This window comes from Uranotaenia lowii, chromosome 2 (genome assembly GCF_029784155.1).
Source record: "Uranotaenia lowii strain MFRU-FL chromosome 2, ASM2978415v1, whole genome shotgun sequence".
In the NCBI taxonomy this organism is placed as follows: Eukaryota; Metazoa; Arthropoda; class Insecta; order Diptera; family Culicidae; genus Uranotaenia; species Uranotaenia lowii.
The window spans coordinates 386869362-386895576 of NC_073692.1; the positions used below are offsets into that span (position 1 = coordinate 386869362).

Sequence of the window (26215 nt, forward strand, 5' to 3'; positions counted from 1 at the left end):
TCTTCTTCGAACGCTACCTTTTACAGGAAAAAAGAATCCAAAACAGCAAACAGTAGTGGGCATGGTAGCGGGGGAGAAATTGTTGTTATTTTTCTACGTTGTGTGGTGGGAGTCTAAATATTTTTTTCTTCATTTGCTCTGAGATGTATGACTGAAACACTGGGCGCTCTTTGTTCAGAATTCTCTGGAGCACGATCAGCAAAAGAGGATTACACTCGGAAGCCGAACTGAAAACAGTGTTGTTTTCTCCCGGCTCTTTGTTGTTTGAGAAGAGCCGACCAACCCTGCCGGTAAGCATGACTAGTAGTGCGTTAGTTCTTTCAACTAGTGGGGTATCTCTGGAGCCACCGTTAGCGAGTGACCTAATAGCTTTCAAGGAAAGATGTTTAGTGAGGAGATAGATAAAGATAAAAGGTAAAGGACGACTTTCGGCCATCAGTGATGGGATTGGACTTGATCTGAAGTGGTTCTAGCTTTTTTATCACTTCGTCTGTGGGTAGACTCACGATTCCGATCCCATGAAGGGCTGAGAGAATAAGTCAGCCGTGAAGGAACCGGAAAAGAGAGTTACGATGGGCTAGGCTTGTTGGTCAGAATAAGGAGGATATTGGTTTTGTTGATGGCTTTTTTATGGATATTGTTCAGATGACACATGAAATTAAGGCGATTGTCTATCCATATCCATAGGCGGGTGGAACGGGACTTTTTGGGGGAGAATTGGAAATCCATTCGGCGACCAGGTCCACCGCATGTTGGAGTCTTCTCCGGGCCAAAATGGGGAAAGTGTAAATATAAATTGAAAACAACAGGATGTCGTCGGTGTATATTAAAGTTTTAATGTTGTCGGGTATTGTTTCAAAAAATAGGGAACAAGACTGGTGCTATGACCGAGCTTTGGAGAACGCCGCCCGGAACAGGCCGGATATGAGAGCGAACATGTATGTATCTTTGGGACAGGAAATTTTTAATGTGTAAGTACATTCGGCCGCCAATGTTCAACTTGACTATTTGGTTCATCAAAGTAGTCGTCTACTAGGGTGATTTGCCAATCGTTGCACAGCTAAGCACATGATTTTGGTGTATATGCTATATTTTAGTCATTTCAACCAAATTCACTCGATTTTTTTTGTCGATGCACTCATACAGGATTGGTCAACAAGATCCAAAAGTTCAAATGTTTGAAAAAAGAGACATAAAAATTTAAAAAATAATTTAAAACAGCTTGTCTGTGCCCAATAGTTGCACAGGCAAATTTCATGTCGAGCATAATGTTGTCCGATTTTTTCCAATGGTTGCACATTTTAAAAATCAGTCACCATGAGGTCGAATAGGCTGATATTTGTTTCGGAAGCTTATTATGAGAACTTCTATTTCAAATGCAATCTAATTTTTAGACGGCTCCTTATGAGGGGGGGGGGGGGTCTTCCATATAAACCGTCCAATGCACTTTCCAATTCCAATTCGGCCTAAAAAAAACACAAAGCCGCCGATTTGAGTGTCTGGAATAGCATTTACCACATGTGAAGTATCCTCAGAAACTCAAATCCACCTCTTAATTTACCCGAAGCCAATTGAGTGGAGTGTTATTAAACCTAATTTGCCCAGTGTTGAGCCTTTTTTATATGTCCTACCAATATAAAATTTTATGTCTTTAAAATCCCATAGAATGAGCTGAAAGGTATTTAATGCTCAATTTTTAAGTGGCTATTAACAGGTGAAAAGATTAGAGAACGTAATCTGTTTTGCCCCCTTTTACCCCTATGAAGAAGATGAGATTTTATAAAACAAATGTTTTAGGACTCACTTGGAAGTCGATCGATTTTTACATTATGAATCTCAATTCAAAACTTGAAAATGGACACAACCACGCCCAAAGTTCCAGATCGTTTGACTGATTTATGCTCATGATATACAATTTCGTACAATAATTTTTTTTTTTTTGGAAAAGTTAATTGATTTAAATATCTTTTTCATATAAGTGGGTTTATTTGTAATTAATGTAACCTCTGTAGCATTTCATCAATCTTCAGAAAACAATCACATCACATAGAAATGCTTCCCAAGAGTTTTCCGGCTGAAAAACTGTTTTGGATCAAATTAAGTTTCACAAAGCTATGACTGTTTATTTTTCTGGATGATAAGGGCCAAATAAAGCTTGTCTCCAGTGACGGCAACTCGACGGCAGATTCGAATTCCTGAGAAAATTGCACGTCAGATAAGTAATATTTCGGGTCTTCCAACCTTCGACTTTAAGTTTTTGGGATTAAGGGTCGTAGTTTTTCTCCTGTATAATATTCTGACAATATAAGTAACAATATCAAGGGGATCGCTGTTGACATGGAATAAAATTCTTTTAGATTTGTCGTCACGAAATAAGAGAAACATATTTTTTTCAGAACAGCTTTTCGATTCTTTGCATAAAATGTTGAGTAAATGTTCGGGATAAAGGATTTCAAAATAAATCTGATAAAAAAGTAGTCTCTCAAAGCCAATGCAGTGGAGTTGACTTTGACACTTTTCAGACAATGCAAATTGCCCGACTTTCATACATACAAAAGTTTTTTCAACGAGTTTTATAATTTCAAAACTTCATTTTCAAGATTGGATGGTAGAAAAATAAACTTATGGATATATTAAGTGTCTTTGAATTATTGAATTAATTATTCAAAATCAACATTGTGTGCAAAAAATGTGAAAATTCTGAGTGGAAAATATTTCATTAAAGCACAAAATTTACTAAAATTACTAGTTCAACGTTAATATCCACTTATTCAGAAAAAAAAACTTGTCATATCAATAGACAATTCGAGCTGTTTTAGTTGCATGTAGTCAATGAACGTGTTCAATTTTGTATGACAATTTGTATGCAAGAAGAACTTTTCGCATATACAAGAAATTCAAATAAATTTGAAATAAATTTTGTTTTAAATTATTGATTTTGCCCATTCTTAAGATTAATTTTTTGCCAGCATGAGAAGAAGCAAAGTATTTTATGAAAAAAGTTATAACCATTTCGAAATAATAAATCATAATCCATTGAAAAGTATTGTATTATTGCAGGGTTTGCTTTCTGAAGCTTTCAATAATTTCATGACATGTTTTTGCGAAAGTTTTAAATCATCACGCTTATTGGCTATGCATAGCAGAATAATGCGATTTTTATTTTCATCCGGTTAACCAGCTTTCAAATAAGCTGTCAAAACACTAAAATTAAAAAATATTTACCTATTTTGAATTTTTTGTATGACTACGAATATCATTTCTGGGGTACAAGTTAGGTTTGATTCGCCTCGCATCGGTCGACGCAAGCGGTCGTGTTAGTTATTTTACTCCCCGTCGCTAAGATCAGAATAGGTAGTGAGAAGTAATTATTGAGTTGTTCGGACGTCATCACCCGCCGTTGCTGCAGAAGTGTCCCGAGATATTCGGTTTTAAATGCCGTTACCAGGAAAGAAATCAATGCAGTGAAGTGATATAATTTCTTTGTGATATTATCATCAAGTGTGCATCAGCCTCCTGCAGAACAGAACAAAAGGCTATACCCCGATAGTCGGCAGCCATCAAAAGGCAACACAAAAGGCCACGTTGATTCGTCATCAGGTTTTAGGGTGTACCCAATACTAGGGTGTACCCTTTTTATTTTATCTTTCTCATTTCTCCAAACATTTTATTTTGTTCAATTATTTTTTTCTTCCTTTTCTTTTTATCCTTTCTTTTGTTTATTGTTAATATTCGCTTTAACCTATTTCTTTATTTTGGGTTTTTCATATACATGTTATTGATAAAAAATACATTAAGGTTTTGCTCTCTACCCAATACCCGTCATGTCGGAAAGCAACCGCATAACGGATGACGACGGCGGGGGCGATAAACATCCTCCATTCCGGGAAGATACTCTTTCCGAAGAATTGTTTGAAAATTATTCCCCCAACCCCCCAATGTACGTTTCGGACACGGAAGACTTACCTTCCCCCGTTTCTCACCCGATTGACAAACCATTTTCATTCGGTACTCCCCCTTCCTCAAAAGACCAAGCTGATTCCTCCCCCGTTTCTCACCCGATTGACAAACCATTTTCATTCGGTACTCTCCCTTCCTTAATAGACCAAGCTGATTCCTCCCCCGATAAAAATGCAACATTGCCGAAACCCTCCCCTCGCCGTCGGGTTTACCAAACTCAATCGACGGGACCCTGGGTGGTCTACATCCGGCCCAAACCGAATGGGAAACCACTTAACGTGATTTCCATCTCCCGAACCCTCGACCGATCATATCCTTCCATAGTCAACTACCAGTCGATGAGTCGGAGCAAGATGCGCGTTGTCGCTGGTAGTCTGAAGGAAGCAAACGCCATTGCTTGTGACGAGAGGTTTACGATCGAGTACCGCGTTTACGTTCCCGCTCGTGACGTGGAAATCGACGGAGTGGTAACCGAAGAGGGTTTGACCGTCGATGACCTAATGGAATCAGGGGTTGGCCGATTCAAGGATCCTGCTCTTCCAACGGTCAAGGTGTTGGATGCGCGTCAACTAAAGTCAGCATCTGGCGAGGGGGAAGAACGGAAGTTTTCCCTGTCGAACTCTTTTCGGGTTACCTTTTCCGGCACTGCACTTCCTGATTACGTTGCGATCGGGAAGGTTCGTCTACCTGTGAGACTTTATGTGCCTTCGGTCATGTTCTGCCAGAAGTGCAAGCAGTTGGATCATACGGCCGCCTACTGCTGCAATCAGGCACGCTGCTCTAAGTGCGGGGAGAAGCATGAGGAAGCTTCGTGTACAATACAAGCAGCAAGCAGGTGCTTGTATTGCACTGGTGAAGCCTCTCATGCTCTCTCGGCGTGTCCGAAGTACATATCGCGCCGGGAAAAAATCAAGACTTCTTTGAAAAATCGTGTAAAAATGTCCTACAGAGACATGGTTCTGAAGTCTTTGCCAATTGTCTCAGAGAACCAGTTTGACCTTCTAAGTGACTTTGAATCCGAAGGGGAGGATCCATGTGAAGGAACATCAACTGGGCCATTTTTAAAAAATAATGTTTCACAGGCTCCAAAAAGGAAACGCATTACTAAAACACAAACCGGATTAGCTGCCAGCAAAATTAAAATTAAAAGAAATCCTCAAAGTGGAAATAGTAATTCTGCCCCTCCTATTCAGAGTCCTCCGGGTTTTAATCCGTCCCCGAAGGACTTCCCTCCACTTTCTGGGAAGTCAAAACCCCAGGCTTTCCTTCAGAATTCAGGCCCATCAGTAGCTAACAGGAATGCAACAATTCCCAGAGAAACTGCATCTGATCCATCGTCGAATGGTTTTCCCAGCTTTTCGGCTGATGGTAAGATGAAATTCTCGGAAATTGTTGCGTTCATCCTGGACTTTTTCAGTGTACCAGCAGGATGGAGGACTATGATCAATATTTTTGTACCCCTTTTGAGAGAATTCTTGAAAAAGAAAGCTCTCACTATGACCCTCATCGCAGAAGCAATTTCTTTCGATGGCTAATTCATCCAATGAGGGGAGAGAAATTGTTTCTGTATTGCAATGGAACTGCAGAAGTATTTTACCAAAATTAGACCCACTTAAAATATTGGTACACAATTTGAATTGTGATGTGTTCGCCTTATGCGAAACTTGGCTCTCTCCAAACGTAGATTTCACCTTCCATAGCCACAACATAATTCGCCTGGATCGTGATGGTCAAAGAGGGGGTGGCGTTCTTTTGGGGATCAAGAAATGCCACTCTTTCTATCGTATTCCACTACAGCCATCTCTAGGTATTGAAGTCGTTAGTTGCCAAGCTAGAATTAAAGGTCAAGACCTTTGTCTAGCATCGGTTTATATTCCGCCATCTTCAAGCGTGAGCCGGAACCAATTGGCGAATATTATTTCACTTCTCCCAGAACCCCGGCTAGTTCTGGGAGATTTTAACTCCCATGGCGTGGGCTGGGGTAGCTCACGTGATGATGATCGTGCTAACATTATTTATGAGCTGTGCGACGACTTCAACATGACTGTCTTAAACAATGGGGAAGTGACTCGAATTAATGGATCCCAATCACAGCATAGTATTTTAGACCTTTCTTTAGCTTCTTCCTCTCTGAGCTTGGATTGTACGTGGAAGGTAATTCAAGACCCTCAGGGAAGCGATCATTTGCCTATCCATATTTCTATTAACAGTGGTCGTAGTCCACCCGAAGAAATCAATATTCCTTATGACCTCACAAAGAATATAGATTGGAAAAAGTATGCATCGAGTGTTGGCGACGCCATCAACTCAACGGACGAACTGCCTCCGGAGGCAGAGTATTGTTTCATGTCCGGGACGATTGTGGACTGTGCAATCGGGGCACAGGTCAGACGAAACGAAAACTCGACGATCCTGAAAAGACCTCCTACTCCGTGGTGGGACGGTGAGTGTTCTCGCGCGGGAAATGAAAAGCGCAAGGCGTTTGTCGAGTTTCGCAGAACCGGATTGCCAGAGAAGTTCCAACGTTACTTGGCTTTGGAACGCAAGTTCAAGAACTTGATCAGGGCCAAGAAACGTGGGTATTGGAGGCGATTCGTTGATGGGTTATCTCGAGAAACGTCTCTGCGCACACTTTGGCAAACAGCACGGAACATGCATAATCACACTCCCACGAACGAAAGTGAGGAAAGTTCGAGCCGATGGCTATTAAAGTTCGCGAAAAAGGTCTGCCCGGACGCAGCACCAGCTCTGAAAATATACCGGGATACAGAGAATAGTTCCGAAACCGAGGATAAATTCTCGATGGTCGAACTTTCACTTGCGCTCTGGTCCTGCAACAATTCAGCTCCCGGACTGGACAGAATCAAATTCAACTTGTTGAAGAATCTGCCAGATTCCGCTAAAAAACGTTTATTGAATTTATTCAATAAGTGTTTGGAACAGAACTTTGTTCCGCATGACTGGAGACAAGTGAAAGTTATCGCCATCCAAAAACCGGGAAAACCAGCTTCTGATTACAATTCGTATAGGCCAATTGCAATGCTCTCGTGTCTCCGGAAATTGCTCGAAAAAATGATTCTCTTTCGGCTGGATAAATGGGTTGAATCAAACAATCTGTTGTCAAGCTCACAATTTGGTTTCCGTAGAGGCAAGGGCACGAACGACTGTCTAGCATTACTTTCATCAGACATTCAATTGGCGTTTGCCCAAAAAGAGCAGATGGGGGCAGTATTTCTGGACATCAAAGGGGCATTCGATTCGGTGTCCATAGAAGTGCTATCTAGTAATCTTAACTCTTGCGGACTTTCACCAATATTGAACAATTTTTTATATAACCTGTTGTCTGAAAAAATCATGAATTTTAGTCATGGAGAAACCAATGTTAAACGAATTAGTTACATGGGTCTACCCCAAGGCTCATGTTTAAGCCCCCTGCTATACAACTTTTATGTCCGAGAAATCGATGCTTGTATGGCACAAAATTGCACGCTAAGACAGCTTGCGGATGACTGTGTTGTTCATATCACAGGTAAAACAGGCACTCAAATTAAACCTCCGTTACAAGAAACTCTTAATAACTTATCACATTGGGCCAGGAATCTAGGTATCGAGTTTTCGCCTAGTAAAACCGAGTTAGTAGTTTTTTCAAGGAAACATTCCCCTCCTCAAATAGAGCTCCTTATGATGGGTAGAACTCTAACTCAATCTCTTAGTTTTAAATATTTGGGTGTCTGGTTCGACTCTAAATGCCTCTGGGGAAAACATATTAGGTACTTGACACAAAAATGCCAAAAGAGGATCAATTTTCTTCGAACGATTACTGGAACCTGGTGGGGTGCTCATCCACAGGACCTCATCAGGTTATACCAAACAACGATACTGTCGGTCATAGAATACGGAAGCTTTTGCTTTGGGTCCGCCGCGCAAACCCACTTGATTAAACTAGAACGAATACAGTATCGTTGTTTGCGTATTGCCATGGGTTGTATGCAATCGTCACATACGATGTGTCTCGAAGTACTGGCGGGTGTAATGCCGTTGAAAGATCGGTTCCTCGATTTATCGCTACGTTTCCTAATTCGAAGTGAAACTATGAATCCTTTGGTGATAGAAAATTTGGAAAGGCTTATGAATATTAATCCGCAAGTAACATATGTAAATAATTATAAAACTTTTAGTCAATTAGAAATAAATCCTTCTTTATTAAATTCGGACACGAGTCACTTTTACCCGATTAGCAGTTCCTTGATAAAATTCGATCTATCCATGACCGCCGACATCCGTGGAATTCCAGATCACGTTCGACCCAACATCATTCCTTCAATCTTTGCTTCAAAAGTACGTGAAATTGATCCTATAAAAATGTTCTTTACTGATGGTTCTAGAATCGACAACGCGACTGGCTTCGCAGTGTATAATGAGGGCTTTGAAGCTTCGTTCAAGCTTCGAGAGCCATGCTCCGTTTACACTGCTGAGCTAGCCGCTATTTACTGTACCTTGGAACACATTCGCACACTGCCCGTAGACCACTATTTCATCTATTCGGATAGTCTCAGCTCCGTTGAGGCGATTCGATCGATGAAACTGATGAAGCGCTCTTCCCATTTTTTGCTGGAAATTTCTGGGATATTGGGCGCTCTGATCGAAAATTCGTATAGGATTACCTTAGCTTGGATCCCGTCTCATTGTCTTATACAAGGCAATGAGAAGGCGGACTCATTGGCTAAGGTGGGCGCGTTACAAGGTGAAATCTTCGAGAGGATAATAACTTACAATGAATATTTTTCAATACCTCGCACTTTAGCGATTAACGCTTGGCAGTCTAGCTGGGACAATGGCACAAAGGGACGTTGGCTCCATACGATTATCCCTAAGGTTCCGACGAAGGCATGGTTCAAGCATTTTAACTTAAGTCGCGACTTCATTCGCGTGATTTCTCGGCTCATGTCAAATCACTGCCGGCTTGACGCGCACTTGTTTCGTATTAATCTCGCTGCAACCAATGTTTGCGTTTGTGGGGATGGCTACCACGACATCGATCATGTTGTATGGACGTGTGAAAGGTATGGTCAAACGAGGGTTTGGCTACTGGATACCCTTAGGGCCCGAGGTAGACTACCTGGTGTTCCTATTCGAGACATTTTGGCAAACTTAGATTTTGGATATTTGTTCCCAATTTACAAATATCTTAAGCTCTCTGATGTGGTCGTTTAGTCTTCCTGTCCACGTTTCTTTTGTGTGTTTACCTTATTTAACGTTTCTTTTGTCTATTTGTTAGATATACCCCTATCATCCAACGGGTTCGACAATACCGGAAGTAAGTCTGGCCAGCAAAATGGATATCTCCGCCAAACCTCGTTGCAATCGTAACAACAGCAACAGAAGGCCACCACCGGACCCCAATGGAAACTGTTTTCGAATACGACCCCTTTGTTACCCTTTTCCCCTTCCTTAGTAAATTTTCTAACCGTTGAGTCGCCGCGACTATTACGGCCCCCTCCCCTACTAACCTATATAGTTAAGAGTTAAATTTATGGATACACTCGGCACATTTAAACTTTGTCAAAGTAAAAGGCCTAATAAACATAGTTGTAAATAAAAAAAAAAAAAAAAAAAAAAAGTTAGGTTTAGTTCTTGTTCACATGCAATATATTGCAAGAGCCAAGAAATATTTTAAAAATACAAAATATTGTTTTTTGAAATTTCTGTACATCTCTGATGGTTTTTTAATGAAAATTTAAGTTTTTCCGTACAAGCCTCCTTACTAATTCAAAACACGTTGTTACCATTCAGGACTTAATCAATCGCTTCTAAAATTTTTATTGCTATTTTTAGCTGTAAAAACAATCAAACAAAGTTATTAGAGATATACGAATTTATAAATTTGAAATTTCCAAACAAATTTTGCAGGGGAATCACAGAGAACAGACGTACAAGCTCGAACAAAAAATCGTCAAAAAGTGTGTAAAATTTCAAATGCTTTTACTAAATAATACGTTAGAAATCGACTGCAAACAGTGCCATCTATTGCGCCGTTCAAAAATTACAAATCAACTTTAAAGTGCCCAGTTTTCGAAAAAGCGTAATCATATATAAACTCACAAAAAATCAAAAATGGTGTTGGGATTTTTACACAAGTTTCGTGGGCTAGCTTGTACGTCTGTTCTCTGTGGGGGAATTATGTACAACAATGGGGCAGGCGGAGATTGAGCGGACCAATTATTGCACGATCCAACATATTTTCTGGTTAAGTATGGATCATAATTTTTTTTCAAAATCATTGTGTTAAAATTGTCCAACAAACGTTTCGTATAGAAAACAGATACGAAAAATGTTTTATTCTGACGTAAAACCTTATTTGCCGTAGAAGAAATGTTAAGGTTTTTGTTAACAATTAGCACAAAAACCGCGCGAAAAAAACAAGAAAAATTAAAACTGCCGTAAGATACACACTTACCAGCAGAAAATATCACAAAAGCCTCATTTCATCAGAAAACATTCCGAATTACATGATTCAGTATTGTTTTTGAGGAAAGTTGAAAAACAGCTGAAATATTGACAATTTAAGTCATGCTGTGCAACAATGGGTTAGGGGACAACGATTGGCAAATCACCCTAATCTGCTGGCGCGGAAGGCGAACTGTCGTGTAAAGGGTGTCCACGATGAAATTGCCCTAACTTTTTACCCGTTGGGTAGAATTTAATGAAAATTTGGGTGGATTTAGTTCATAGTGCATTGTTTACATCCTGCAAGTTTTAAAGTCCTGTGATCAAAACTCGCGTAAATGAAGTGGAAAAAAACAACTCGTGCGTGATAAAATCTTGCGCATTCATCACGAGAACAAGGATCTCTCGCATCGTTCCATCGCTAAAACGTTGGGAATCGCGAATTCCACAGTGTGGCGAGTGATTAAGTGGTTCGAGGAACGATTTACCATTGATCGGAAGCCCAGAAGTAAAGGAAAAAGTATTCCGTACAACACCAAAAATCACAACTGCATAGTTGGGGCCTTCAACCGAAACCCGAACGCCTCCGTTCGGGATGTGGCTGAGAAGCTACACCTAAGCCGAAGTTTTGTCAAGGAGGCCTAAACTAAGGCTGGGCTTCGAACGTTCAAGGTACAAAATACCCCTAATCGCGACGAGAAGCAGTACAAGTCCGCCAAAACCCATGCCAGGAAGTTGTACCTCAACATGCTGACGAAAGTTGAATGCTGCTTCATGGACGACGAAACATATGTGAAGGCCGACTTCAAACAGATCCCCGGCAACCTGTGTTTCATGGCATTCCGGAGCTCCACCCCATCGACTCCACCCTAAGTACTGGGCGATTATGAAGCAGCACTTTCTTAAACGACCTAAGGTAGTGAAGAACCAGGGGTGAAAAACAGAAGAAAAAAAAACAGAAAAGCGCTCAAATGTCAAATTGATCTGATTAAATCACCGACCAGTGAGCAGACATCAAATTTTGTTTCATTAGAATGACCATTCTTAAAACTTTTTTTAAGTCGTTGAGAGTTTTGCATTGGATAAGTTTACAAGTTTCACCAAACTGAGCATGCCTCATCTATGAAACAACAGCTTTGTTGATATTGTTTGGTTTGGGCACGAATTTTTATCATAAAACATTACAAATCTTTTCAAAAAGTGCTTATTTTTCTGTCGAAAAGTAAAAAATGCTGCAAACATGCTGCAGCAAAATTTCTATTTGCCTGACCTAGGTGAGACATTCGAGGAACTGAAGAATTAATGGGTTAACATGCAAAAGATGGTTGATTCACAGGTTGTGCAGAATCTTATGGACGGGGTTAAGGCCAAAGTACCGACATTTACGTATGGACTCTAAATAAAATACGAGTAAAATGGTAAAATGAAGTTTAATAGTTATTTTTCAATCCCTGAAAATTTGATGGCAATCGGAGGAAAACTCGAATTTTGCGAATCAATTTTGTGGACACCCTTTATAACGTGAATCCAGGGATGGAATATCAGAGGTGTAGATGATGGGAAGTAAATGGCCTAGTAAGCTACCTTGCGGAACACCTGCCGGGATAGAGATGCTGTCTGATAGGAAACTATTTAATGAAACTCTTAACGAACTTTACTGAAGTTCCTTTTATTGTGCCTTTTTTTCAATATGAACATGCAACATACACCGAGATCAGCGTATGAAAACACGATTGATCTGAAATTTGCACAGGGCAATTTTTCGGGCCAATCTACAATATGTACCTATATGATCAGTTTTAGAAAATTCGATCATAAATCAAATTGATTAATGAATCCAGTTTCGATCATTGCTCATACCTCCATTGCCACCCCCCTCATGATCTTCGAACAAAGGTAAGATTGTCGATTCGAGGCCAGGGAACATTGTTGTGCCAAAGTCATTATTGGGAACTCGTTGAACATTGAAGTCAAATTGTGGATGGTCGAATTGAACGCGAATTTCAATGACAGGTCGTCAAATCGGTAACATGGAAAGCCTAAGAATTATCATCGAGCCAGAGCTACTGGCCAGCTATGGAGAGTCATGCTAGGTTGCCGAGCCGAGAATCCCTTCAAAGGTCACGGAAAGTTGCCGAGTCATTCGAATCAAAGAAAAGAAAAATCGGATCGTTTCGGGGCCACTGGGTCTTTCATTCGGATTCCAAGTCAGAACCATCAGAATACCAGGATCTAAACTACACAGTCCCGTTTCATACGATTGAAGCTGTGAAGAATTTCTTCGCACTGGATCTCTATTATTATAACTCTACCTAGTGTTACCTTTGGTGTACATACTTAGAATGATTCCAATGCTGATAAAATCATCGTATCATCTGAATTGTTTCATCAGAAATATACAAGTGCGGCCAAAAGGTCAATTCGCCTCGCTAGGAAAGCTGCAGGTAATGTGACGGGATTACGGGTTCAGGTGAGCAACTTCTGAACGTAACGCGTCTCAAAGGCTGAAGCAGACTTCGAATCGTTCAGATAAGAGGTCAGACCTTGAGTCTTTACGAGGAGAGGTCGTTAAAGGTGATATCAGGCCTAAAACTGTTAAGTGAAGAGAACAAAAATTAGTGTTTTCTGGAGATGGTTCTTTTTTCACGAATATCGACGTGGAGCACACAAACACGAGTATGGCCACCCAATTTGAAGTAAAGTTTCATCGCGGTTGTTAGGGGATGTAAATGGGTACAGCATAAGTAAAATGGAGGATCTAGTGGTTTTTTTCCTGTGCCATAACATAAAATTCACATAATTTATTATTTTTATTTTAATATGTTCATTGACACGTGCGACGAGATGGAATGCTAGGTAGAAGAATTTGTAAAGGAATGAAGAACAGGCAGGCATCAGATAAGCTTCGTAGGAAAAAGTTATGAATAGGTGTTGAAACTGTAAGAGCAAGTCCAATGGTGTTGGAAAAAAGTGGTAGGAATTTTGACAGCTGTAGCACAGATGGGAATTTTTGTATCGTGAAAAATAGACCAAAAATGTTGTCCGTCCACCGGTGTGATAGAAAACGAAGGTATAAAATTGAGGGCAACCAGCGATGCCAAGTGCATTTGCTGTTCAGTATTTTTACTGTTTTTCCTATTTCGAATTGATCGTTTAAAAATTGAAATCAAATTCACTTTATTGAAATAGTAGTGCTAATATGAAAAATTTATTATTAATGTTAATGTACAAAAACTGTATAAGTTGTAATGCAATCCAATATTTAAAAAATTAATCAGTTCATAAGACAAAAAACAAAAAAAAAAACGCTCAAATCTCAAATTGATCTGATAAAATCATCGACCAGTTAGCAGGCATCATATTTTTTCATTAGAATGAACATTCTTAAAACTTTTTCTAAGTTGTTTAGAGAGTTTTGCATTGGATAAGTTTACAAGATTCACCAAACTGAGCATGTCCTTCTATGAAACAACAGCTTTGTTGATTTTGGTTCCGGCACGAATTTTTATTATAAACGCTTATAAATCTTTTCAAAAAGTGCTAATTTTCTGTAGAAACGTAAAAACTACTGCGAAAATGCTGCATCAAAATTTATATTTGCCTGACCTAGGTTATTATATGGTAGTGGTATTGCAACGTTCTTCCAATGCTATGAGTAAAATTCTCGAAATTGTTTGGGCAAGTAGAACACACATGAAAGTGATTATGGTCTTTGATAAACTCTTCGAATTTAAAGGTTTTACACATAATTTAAATTAAGTGTTTTTGTTTGGTAACTTTTAATTCAAACTTATATTGGTTTCTTCTCTTGTTCCTTCTTTGAAAATCCAACCAGGTCCCACCTGTGGAACGTTCCGATATCAGAACCATTCCTGACCGTGTTTCAACAAAGGAATCATAATCCAACCCACCGGAAGCCAAATTTGATGCATTCCGGCAGCACAACCTAAAATTTGGAATATGGGGTTTGATAATAAAATAATTTGCGTTTGATATGATTGAAAATCGACGAATTAACAGCGAGGGTTCCGTTCTCTAAAGATGATGGAGCCATTAAAGGCGGCGTTCAAACTTTGATACCGGACATTCCGACGGAATATCTTTTTCAAATAAAAAAACGAAACGATTTCCTACTCCCGAAAACCGCTCAAACAAACCAAATTTATTTACCCAGCTATCTGGCATCGCTGCGCCTCGAAATGTATGATAGCCCACTCAATTGGCAAGGGCATGACAAAAATTGGCTGTAGGTTTTAAAGAATTGATTAACTTCTTTGTAATTCGTATCAATTTAAGTGATAAGAGAATTTGTTTAAAAAAAGAAAATATCACTTTATGTTAAAACCCTGAAATAGGCCAATTTTCTTTATTTCCCCCTCAACTAAGTTTTTGAGCATAAGACAGATGGCAGCACCGAAGTGTTTCATGCACGAATACTGTATTGCAACGCCGACTCTATCACTCGGTTCGGTGTTGCAAAACATCGTGTTTTTCTATCACCCTCAGCCAAAAAGTGTTATACGATACAAATTTTGCAGCGCGAAACTGTTCGAATATCAGATTTTCCCAACACCGGTGTACGGCAAATGTGTTGTGATGTGTTGTAAACCTTCGAAATTTCTATCTCCATCTCAATCAGTGAACTTGCTCTAAGGCTAGGGAATTTTTGTATTGAAAAGAATGAAAGTGTGGTGGTACGCCTTTGCCTTCTCTGCATAGGAAGCGTGATCGACTTTTGATCAACACATTCCTAAACACAGCAGGCCAGTTGGATTGTGTACTATGAATACACAATCGGGCAAAAACGTAGCACCGTAGACTTACATGTGCTTTCTTAGATTCGCACCCGATTCTAGCGATGATTGCAAATTTCGGGTTTCGCTTAGAGTAGTTGCTACTTGTTGATTTTTCACATTTTATCTACTCGGCATCCCTACTTTGCGAAAATCATCTGAGTGAATCGTAATTTATATCCCCATTTATTAACCCCCTTTTGTCAAATTATTGGTTGATGATAAGTTTTCAAACAAAATAATACATTTTTTTTAAAGTACTTGAAACAAACTGACACATAACATTTCCCAGTGAACAAATTCTGATTTCATTCATGGTTTTATTTCAGCGGAATACTCTATGCTGCTGGTTAGCTTTCACCTTCAACGCCACATGGGTAACTTCCTGATCCAAGTCTACGGGCCCTGCGTACTGCTGGTAGTTCTATCATGGGTTTCCTTCTGGCTCAACCGAGAAGCCACTGCCGATCGGTAAATATGACCTAAATTGCTCTTTACAAATGATGACAATAATATGTTTAATCTTGTTCCAGAGTATCCCTGGGAATAACCACGGTCCTCACCATGACCTTCCTGGGATTGGAAGCGCGCACCGATCTACCGAAAGTTCCTTACCCAACGGCGTTGGATTTTTTCGTATTCCTGTCGTTTGCATTTATTTTCGCCACGATCATACAGTTTGCGGTGGTCCATTACTTCACCAAGTATGGTTCCGGCGAGTGTTACTTCAGTGCCGACGAATTGACCTCCAGCTCTGACGAGGACAGCGATTTGGAATGTACCGGCAATGGGGACGGTTCCAGGTTGCAATCGATTAAGATTTCTTCGGGCTCCAAGCGTTGCTCGGCGGTCACCTCGATCAGTGGTCTCGGAGGGATCGATTCCAAGGTGGTCGAGGTGATCCCACTATCGATGTGCTCAATTCCTGCCACACCTGTGAGAAGGTCTTCAAAAAGCTCATGGGCAGATCTTTCCTGTTTCGGAGGAGGAAACAGTCCGGACATTCCTAACTTTGCGAGCTCGTCCTTTTCGACGCCTGTTGTCGCTACCAAGCGCAGTTCCTTATCGGGAGGTTCAACAATCGCCGGAACTGGTTCGCTACATCAGCGTCGCCGAAGGCGCAAAAAACGAACTCCACGGTTCAACTCCGTGTCCAAAATAGATCGGGCTTCCCGGATCTTCTTTCCATTGCTGTTCCTGGCGATCAATGTGTTCTATTGGGTTTCGTATCTGTCTAGAAGTACACGACTGCCTCAGCAGCGGATTTAAAATCGTAGCATCAACCATTTACGGGGAAAAGAGCAAGTGTTCACCAGTCCAGGTCTGCCCAACGGGACAGAGAACTGACCTTAAAGGACAAAATCCTACCAAATTTGAGGAAATACAAACAAAACACTTTCACGACAAGTATACTAGCTCATAGAGTAGCGGAAAACAATAGAAGATTAAGCTAGGTGTTTCAAAATTAAACGTAGAAAGTTGAACAACAATATCTTGTGTTTGCCAAAACCAAAGCCAAAACGCGAACGCTACATTAGTTTTAAAAATAACAAAAACAAAAATAAAGAGTAGATAATGAACTAACTCACGGTAGTTTTCAGTGGGACCACTTACGCTTATTGTTCTTGAAATAACGGTATCAAATTTGAGCTGAACTTGTTTCGAAGATACTGTAGCCATACTCGATGATCGCGACACAACAGGTAAATTTGTAATAACAGTTAAAGTTTTAGACAATGAAAATGAACCCACTGTAAGATGTTTAGGAAAAATAAATATATTAAAAGATGGTAGAATAATATGTTTCTTAAATTTTGATGACCACCCATGGCATGTGTGAACTAACTTTTAGGAAGCCCAAATAAGTAGGTATAATTTCTTTATTTTCTGCTGTATTATGTTGATACTGGCTTGATCACTTTGGACGAAATCTTTTGAAGGTGGTAAGGAATTTTTTTTTTTGTAAATTCTTTATTTGAAACGGCTCATACCTTTAGGCTTTAAGGAGCCAAACCCCTTTTTTTACAATAGTTTGTTTACTTCTAGTTCACTTTTTTTAAAGAAAAGAAAATAGATAGGGAAATATGAAAATAAAAAGAATTATAGACGAAGATCAATAGCTTTGAGGAAAAGATATATTTCGAACATGTAGTCCAAGTCTATCACTGCCAGCACATCTCTCACTGGAACATAGGGTGGTTTTCCTCGGGCCCGAAGGGAGTCTATCAAATTCGTTCTAGCGACAAGATGGACCTCGCACGACCAAACAATATGCTCGATGTCGTGGTAACCTTGGCCGCAACTACACAAATTGCTGCCAGCAATATCAAAACGATAGAGTACCGCGTCTAAGGAACAATGATTGGACATGAGACGGGAAAATATACAAATAAAATCCCGACTCAAGTTCAATCTATTAAACCATGGTTTAAGGCTTACCTTTGGGATAATCGAGTGGAACCACCGACCCTTGTCATCCTCGTCCCATTTGCGCTGCCAGTTGACAAGAGAGTTTTTTCGAACTAAAAAGTAAAATTCGTTGAAGGCGATTTCACGCTGATACGTGTCGCCTTCAATCGCCCCCACCTTTGCCAGAGAGTCTGCCTTCTCATTACCCTCTATCGAGCAATGGGAGGGAACCCAAACAAAGGTGATGGTAAAGCGACGTTTTGATAAAGCACTCAAACTATCCCGTATCTTCTCGAAGAAGTATGGCGAGTGCTTTCCCGGTTTTATTGAGCGAATTGCTTGAACAGAACTCAGACTATCCGTTACAATAAAGTAGTGCCCAAATGGCCTTGAAGCGATACTGTCCAAAGCCCAATGAATTGCTGCTAACTCTGCTATATACACAGAGCATGGTGACTCGAGGTTGTAAGAGGCGCTAGATATTTCGTTGAACACTCCAAATCCTGTTGATTCCTCTATAAGTGATCCATCAGTAAAGTACATTTTATCAGCATCGACGTGTCTATATTTAGCTTCGAAAATTCTTGAAATCAGAAGTGGACGATGCGGATCCGGGATTCCACGAATTTCCTGCTGCATAGACAAATCAAACTGGACAGAAGAATTATCGTAGTCTGGGCTACAAACACGAGCGGGAGAATACGAAGAAGGGTTTACCTGCATTGACATGAGGACATGGTATATAGACATAAATCTTGTATGAAAATTTTGCTCAAGTAACCTTTCAAAATTAACGATCACCAATGGGTTCATGACCTCACACCTGATGAGGAACCGAAGTGATAGTAGATTGAATCGATCTTTCAAAGGGAGTATTCCTGCCAAAACTTCGAGACTCATGTTATGCGTTGAGGGCATACAGCCCAAAGCGATGCAGAGACAACGATATTGGATACGCTCGAGTTTGATGAGGTGAGTTTTGGCAGCTGACTGGAAACAGAAGCTACCATATTCTATCACTGAGAGAATAGTTGTTCGATACAATTTTAAAAGATCTTCTGGATGGGCTCCCCACCAGGTGCCAGTGATTGATCGGAGAAAATTGATTCTTTGTTGGCATTTTCCTTTCAGATACTCAATGTGGGCTCTCCAGGTACACTTGGAATCAAACCAAACCCCAAGATACTTGAAACACCTCGATTGAGTGATCGTTCTGCCCAAGAGTTGAAGCTTAGGTTGAGCAGGTCTATGTTTCTTAGAGAAAACAACCATCTCCGTTTTCTGAGGGGAAAACTCAATCCCAAGCCCCAAAGCCCAGGAAGACAATCTGTTCAAAGTATCTTGTAAAGGTCTGTGCAGATGAGACTCGGAAGATCCTGTGACAGACACCACGCCGTCATCTGCAAGTTGTCTTAAAGTGCAGCCTTCAGAGAGACAACTGTCGATGTCACTAACGTAAAAGTTGTACAAAAGTGGACTTAAACATGAACCCTGTGGAAGACCCATGTAAGAGGTTCTTCTAACTGCAATATCTCCGTGAGCAAAGTTCAGATGTTTTTCACAAAGCAAACTGTATAAGATGTTGTTCAATAGTGGAGGCAGACCCCGAGAGTGCAACTTGTCTGACAACACCTCTATAGAGACTGCATCAAAAGCTCCTTTTATGTCTAGAAACACTGAAGCCATTTGCTCACGTTTTGCGAACGCCATTTGTATCTCTGAAGACAGCAAAGCAAGACAATCGTTTGTCCCTTTGCCCCTTCGAAACCCAAATTGAGTATCTGAAAGGAGACCATTTGCTTCTACCCATTTATCCAAACGAAACAAAATCATTTTCTCCATCAATTTGCGTATACAAGACAACATCGCTATAGGACGGTACGAATTCGCATCGGACGCTGGTTTTCCGGGCTTTTGGATAGCGATAACTCTCACTTCTCTCCACTCTTGGGGAACAATGTTGTTCTCCAAGAATTGATTAAATAAATTTAACAAGCGAAATTTTGCGGCGTCCGGAAGGTTTTTCAACAAGTTAAATTTGATTTTATCAATTCCCGGAGCTGAATTGTTGCAAGAGAGGAGGGCAAGTGAAAATTCGACCATCGAAAAGCTGGAATCCAGACCACACCTATCAGGAGGCACGTTCCGGATTATTTTTTGTACAGGTGTAGAATCTGGGCAGACTTTCCGTGCGAAGTTTAATATCCATCTATGTGTATATTCTTCACTTTCATTTGTAGATGATCGATTGCGCATACTTCGTGCCACTTTCCATAAGGTACTCAAGGATGTTTCCCTTGATAAACCACCCACAAAATTCCTCCAATACGCCTTTTTCTTCCCTTTGATCAATTTTTTGAACTGATTTTCAAGGGAAACGTATGATTCAAAAAGGACGAGGGTTCCATGTTTTCGAAAATCTTTGAATGCTTTTGATTTGTCCTTGTAAAGCTTGGAACACTGGTTGTCCCACCATGGATTTGGGGGCCTTCGAAGAACAGATGAATCTGGGATGGGTTTTTTTTAGCACAAAGTGCACTTCCATGGATCAGACGTGAAAGAAAGTGATACTCCTCCAAAGGAGGTAAAACATTCATAGAATTAATGGCATCTGTTATATCGTCCGAGTACTTTTTCCAATCGATGTGTCTTGTAAGGTCATATGCCATATTTGTTGAATTTGAAGTGCTGGCCCCATTGGTGATTGTAATTTTGATTGGCAAGTGATCACTACCATTGGGATCAGGGATTACCTTCCACTGGCAATCCAATGATAGTGAATTTGAGCAGAGTGAGAGGTCAATTGCACTTGGTCTTGCAGGAGGTTTAGGTACCCGTGTTTTTTCACCCGTGTTCAAAATTGTTAAATTGAAACTGTCACAAATGTCATAAATAAGAGTAGAACGACAATCGTCAGTTTGTTCTCCCCAGACAGTTCCATGTGAATTGAAGTCACCCAGGATTAACCTTGGCTCAGGAAGCACTGAGCACAGGTCCTCTAGGTGATTTTGATCCACTGCAACTCTATGAGGCCAGTACAAACTGACAACGCATAAGTCCCTACCTCTTATAGTTATATGACATGCAACAGCTTCAATTCCTCCTGATAAAGGGAGGTGGATTCTATAAAAGGAGTGGCGCTTATTGATCCCCAAAAGCACCCCTCCATAAGAATCGCTGCGATCCAAACGGATAATGTTAAAATCGTGGAATGAGATGTTTGATTGAGAAGAAAGCCATGTTTCAGAAAGGGCAAAAATATCGCAACTAGTTTCATGAAGAAGAAATTTGAACGGATCCAGTTTAGGGACTAAACTACGACAATTCCACTGTATAACAGTGATATCTCCGACCTCTCGGCGTAAATTAGCCATCGAGAGAGATAAACATTGAAATGAGGGGCCAAGTTTGCATCAATTGCTTCAAAAATGTCTTTACTACAGGAAGCATTGTTGTTACAATGCTTTTGATGGATTCAGAAACGTTGAAAAACGAAAAAATTCCATTCAGAATGTCAGTCAACTTAAACAATCCTGGCTGGGAAGTTGATTCTGAAAAAACTGCATTCGTCAAAGGGGCCTTTGAGGTCCCTGCTGGTGTTGAATCATTCTGTGGTGAAAAAATCGTGCGGAATCCAGGAGGATTTTGTTTTGGTTGTTCTGCAGCATTCGGCTTTTTAGGGACACTGGTTGGAGGGCTCATTGCAGGGATTTTCTTGGGTATTTTGGGTGTCTTGGGAGTTGTTTTAGCACGTTTCCGGGAGTTTGCAACGAAAACAAAAGGGTTTTCCTCATCCGTTGTTTCTTCGTTGTCAACTGGCAACACAGAAAAGATGTTACTTGAATGAGGTTGGGCCAGTGGAGAAGCGCTCTTTAAGATAGAGGCATAAGAACGACGCGATCGTTCCTTTAAAGAGCGCTTCCTTTAAAGAGCGCTTGCAACAGTGCGACGCTGTGTGCCCCAACTTGATGCAATTTTTACAATGCATGGGTCGAGGCACGAAGAGTCGCACAGGAAGCCTTAAAACTCCGTCAATCAAGACGTAGTGAGGGAGGGCGGTACCCGCGAAGGTCACACGAAATGAAGCTGAAGGCGAATACTTTGTAACTCCATTTACGACGTTGGCAGTGTTGAGTTGACGGCAATCCACGATTTCGACAGAAGTCGAATCGAGGCTCTTGAACTTGCCAACGCCGTTAGATTTAACGTATTTCGCATCCAGACTCATTTCTGTGATCACGCCCTCTATCTCTACGTCTCGAGACGGGATGTAAACGTGATACTCTAGGTTCAGAAAATTACTTGCTACAATCTCGTTTGCAGCTTTCGAGTTAGCCACAACAACGCGCAGCTTGTTTGCACGCTGTTTTGTAACACTGGTTACAGAGGGCCACCTCGCCAGATCTTTGGTGATCTGTACCACGTTAAGAGGCTTACCGTTTTTTTTGGGCCGGATGAAAACCACCCATGGCCCAGAGGAAGATGAGCCCTCTGCATATGCTCGGAGTCGGGTTGTTCTACTCTCAGCTGGGGATGACGAAGAGGCATCATCCATCTGAGAAAGACTAGCATTTGAGGGACCAGCAGCATCTGGGTCCTCCAGATGCTCCTCATTCTCGTAGGTTGGACTCTCATCATCCATAACTGAGGGGTTTAACCCCCCGCCTTCGTTCATATTTTTTCAACGGAGCCACTAATGCCTCCGTTTTGAAAATATGAGCAAAGCACTCAATGATCGAAATATAAAAAAAAGGGAAACAAGATAGGGGAGAAACAGTGAAAAAAATAAAAGATATTACAAACTTGATTGATTTTTTCGTAATCCACGACTATTCGGCCAATTGGAAAGTCGTATATTTGGTCCAGTGTCTAACGATGGCTCCAACCACGTGGTCTTCTTTCGTTGATTGAAGATGGCTGCCACGAACGTCAATGAGCGGGGAACTAGTCTGACGAAGATGATTAGGCCGTTTGTCAAACGATGACGACGACCTTCACCCGCACCTCCAAACACTTCCAGCGGGGGCCAAATCCTTTTCACGGGGAACAACGGAATAAAAACTGCAGGCCATCAGCACTCGACAGGCCAAGTTTCGGGGAAGTCAACGTATCACTTTTCCTATTCTAGCGAGGGCACTTCTCCACTTTGGTAGCTAGCGAGAATTTAATTGTCTTTTGTGTCACCATACGGCAAAAAAAACACCGGATTGAACACGGCAACTCTCTCCTATCAACCGAACAAAGAACACTTTTTTCACACACGAGGCTCACAAAACCACGACCGTGTTCACTGACTGATGGGAGACGAATGTGGTAAGGAATTGTTCTCAATAAAAAAAATTGACAAACGTATTTAAGCAACAATTGGTCAAAATCAGATAAAATATTATATTTTAATTTAAATGCTCTAACAGATCCCCGAGTTTACTCGTATAAACATCTGGCACAAGTTTTCTAGTTTCCGCGTCATCCGATTTGGCAAACTTTGCAATATCTCCGGCATTGTGGATTCCCGTTTCCACCATCAACGTTTGAAAGCCACAATTCTTCCCCAGCAAAATATCAGTATTGCACCGATCTCCAATCATCAAGGTCCGAGCCGGATCGACCTTGTACTCCTGCTCCAAAATATCACAAATGTACTTATTAGGTTTCCCCATAACCGTTGGCAACCGTTCCGCACAGGTTGTTACAGCATTGACTATACTTCCAGTTCCAGGAATCACCCGATCCGGCATGGGAAACCGTTCGTCCGTATTGGTCCCAATGTAGATGACATTGGGATCGTTCAAGTACGAGGCAGCTTTCATCATCTTTACAAAACTGAAATGTTCATCGAAACCAACTATAACTGCACCTACCTCCGGATCCGGAGAAAAAGTGGCTACCGTATCGGCGAGGGTTCCTTGTAGTATGTCAGCCCCGATTCCGGTATGCCGAATTCCTACGGCGTCCAGTTCCCGGGTGATGCCAGTGGAACCAATGACGTACACTTTCTTGGTGAAATTTTGCGCCTTCAGATACTGAGCCGCCAGATAGGCGGTGGAAATGATGTTATCCTGGAAAACATTCAAGTCTTTTTAACGGAAGCTTTCATTTCACTTAAAGTATTTATCAGTCATGATACAACTAATTTCTGTTTGCTTTTTCTTAACCCAATAGTGAATAAGGTCAATAAGAGAAAAAACAAAGTGGATAATGGAAAAATGGCGTGAGATCAGTGGTTTGCAAATCATTCTATCCTCCTTACAAATAAACATAGTTTGTCAAGTTGACAGAAAAAAGAAATCGTTTCAAGTTTTTACTCGAATTTCGAGCGCTTCGTATTTGACTAGTGGCTCCAGAGAGAAAACCAGATTAGAATGAAGAAAAAAGTGAATAAAATATGAATCTTTATCCCATTTTTCACAATTTTTTTGAATTTTTGAAAAAAGCAACGCTTGTTGCTTTGTCAGCTTATAAAAAAATGAGTGTCTGAAAAAAACCCATTTGTTTCTGATAGTTTTTCTTTACAATATTGCAATATTTCTTCCCCGAGGCAGTTTCTTGATACCTCAATCTTCATAAATCCATCGTATAAACTAAATTGAGCAGGACCCAGTAAGACGCTTCTAGAAGAGTAAAATCGTAAAATGCAACATCTTTAAAACAAACAGAAAAAGGTAAGTAGGTCCTATAAAAAGGGCCCTTGAAAGATTAATTGAAAATGAAAGTCTTGTTGAGACAAGCATCGTTATTTGAAGGTATCATGAAGATCAAATTTGGATGGATTAAAAATAAGGTTCGTTAGAAAATTGTAAAACCTCTTACGTCTTCGGGAAACTCACCTCTCCAACATTGAATCCCATCTTGACAGCCTTGGTAACGAATTCGGGTCTCGTCTTCGTCGAATTATTGGTCACAAAGAACAACTTTTTCCCATTTTTGATAAACTGATTTATCACATCGGTGGCATGGGGCAGCGTTTCATTGTCCACCCATATGACACCTAAAATTAGAGGAGATGTTTGAAATTTTTGATAAAAGTCATATTCCAGAAAAGCTTACCATCACAATCCGTCAGCACGGTATCGAACGAGTTCAACCAGTCCGAGATTTGGGACCGGCTGAGTGAGGCCAAATTGGTTCCAGAATTAGCAAACATTGTTGGGATTCGATTTCTAAAACATCATAACAATTGAGAAAAAAAACAATCAAATACAAATCAGGCATACACGCTCATTTTTTTATAACCATTTTCGTGTTTTTTCCAACCGTTTTATGGTTTTTTCCTGAAAACAACTATTATTGTTATTTTTGAACCAAAGTAAACTGTTAAATTTCAACCGTTTTCAAAATTCTAGCGGGAAACCAAAAAAATGGTTAAAAATTTAAGCATCTTTCTTCAGTGATTGATCCGCCATTGTTTTTGTAAGCGTCAACACCTCGGATGGCTAAGAAAGATTATCTGCCAAGGAAGTATCTCCCGGGCAAGGTAGACCCGGATGGCCCGATGGCGAAGGAATCGTGTCCAAGGCGTAGGAGGTGAGTTTTTTTTTTAATATTATGTTAGTTGATTTTAGATAACCTCTAAGTTTTATTCCTCGGTTCTACCTTTTAAGGTTCCCCCATAAAATCAAGTTCCGAATCCAAATTCCGGATCAAGTGCAACTAGCTTGTGCAGAGTTTCCTGATTTCAAGTTCGGCTCTCTACAGTGTTCGCTTCAGAGACATTCCAAGTATCAAGTTAGTCCGGGAAGCAGGATGTACCACCGGGATCTTATCGGGAGCAGGATGCTAGGTCGAGAAAGTTCCAGTCCGTATTCAACTGGATTAAGAAGGTTTTTTGATCGGCGCCCTCATTATTGTCCCCAGCTGTTCCAGTTAGCCCAAAGGTAATCAAAATAAATGGCTAGGACAATTTTATTGTTAAAAAATTTGTAACATTGATTAAAAGTGATAAAAATAAAGAAATTTCAATCAATTTGAAAAAATAACACAATTTATTGCGGAAATGTTTCTTCTAACTCTCAAAATTAATAATCGCGTTACTTTTTTCTGAAAACGGTTATTTTTCAAGCATTTTCCACCTATACGAAAACGGATGAAAAATAATCATAATCGAAGTTCTCCGCGAAATCTCATTTTATGAGTTTTTACTGAAAAGTCATAAAACGACTTAACCCACAGAACTTGGATTATGGTTATTTTTCATACATTTATGGTTCAATATGGCCGAGCGTGTAAAGTATTATCTCTTTCATTGAAAATTGGATTTCGTGCAATGTTTTGCAGTCGCAGTAATCCGTACAAAGGTTGACTGAAAAGAGGTTAGCGTGTAGAACTCCGACAGATTTTACACTGATTTGACAGGTCGCACGAATGTGCAGGTTCGCACAAATGTCGCAGTCATGAGTGCGCAGTCCAATTTAGTGCGCTGCGATTAATAATGTATTGGAAAAGATTGCTTACCTTAATGTAGTAAAGGCAGACATACAGTAAAAACAGAAACTGAAGTTTTAAAGGTATTTTTTCAAACTTTCGATGCACCTCAGCGAGATAACAACAAATTTGACTTTGAAACTGGTTTCGAATGTCGATATGCTGTCAGTTGGAAAACACACTAA

The 26215-nt window shown here is 40.4% G+C and overlaps 2 protein-coding genes across 3 annotated transcripts in view; one reads left to right on the plus strand and one right to left on the minus strand.

Moving 5' to 3' along the window:
* The window catches only part of LOC129744601 (gamma-aminobutyric acid receptor alpha-like), a 214538-nt gene extending 197552 nt beyond the window's left edge, over positions 1 to 16986 (plus strand). For both annotated transcript variants that reach the window (XM_055737216.1, XM_055737217.1), the window contains exons 8-9: positions 15530 to 15671; positions 15734 to 16986. In XM_055737216.1, the coding sequence (XP_055593191.1) occupies positions 15530 to 15671; positions 15734 to 16469 (878 nt within the window). In that variant the 3' untranslated portion in view covers positions 16470 to 16986. The remainder of the gene's footprint in view (positions 1 to 15529; positions 15672 to 15733) is intronic.
* A 5992-nt stretch (positions 16987 to 22978) lies between these two features.
* On the minus strand, positions 22979 to 26188 carry LOC129746722 (glycerol-3-phosphate phosphatase-like). The gene is made up of 4 exons (XM_055740576.1): positions 26061 to 26188; positions 24657 to 24769; positions 24437 to 24597; positions 22979 to 23668 (listed from the first exon to the last, which is right to left on the minus strand). The coding sequence occupies exons 1-4, from the start codon at positions 26081 to 26083 to the stop codon at positions 23003 to 23005; spliced, it is 963 nt and encodes a 320-aa protein (XP_055596551.1). The 5' UTR covers positions 26084 to 26188; the 3' UTR covers positions 22979 to 23002.
* Between the last annotated feature and the right edge of the window lie 27 nt (positions 26189 to 26215).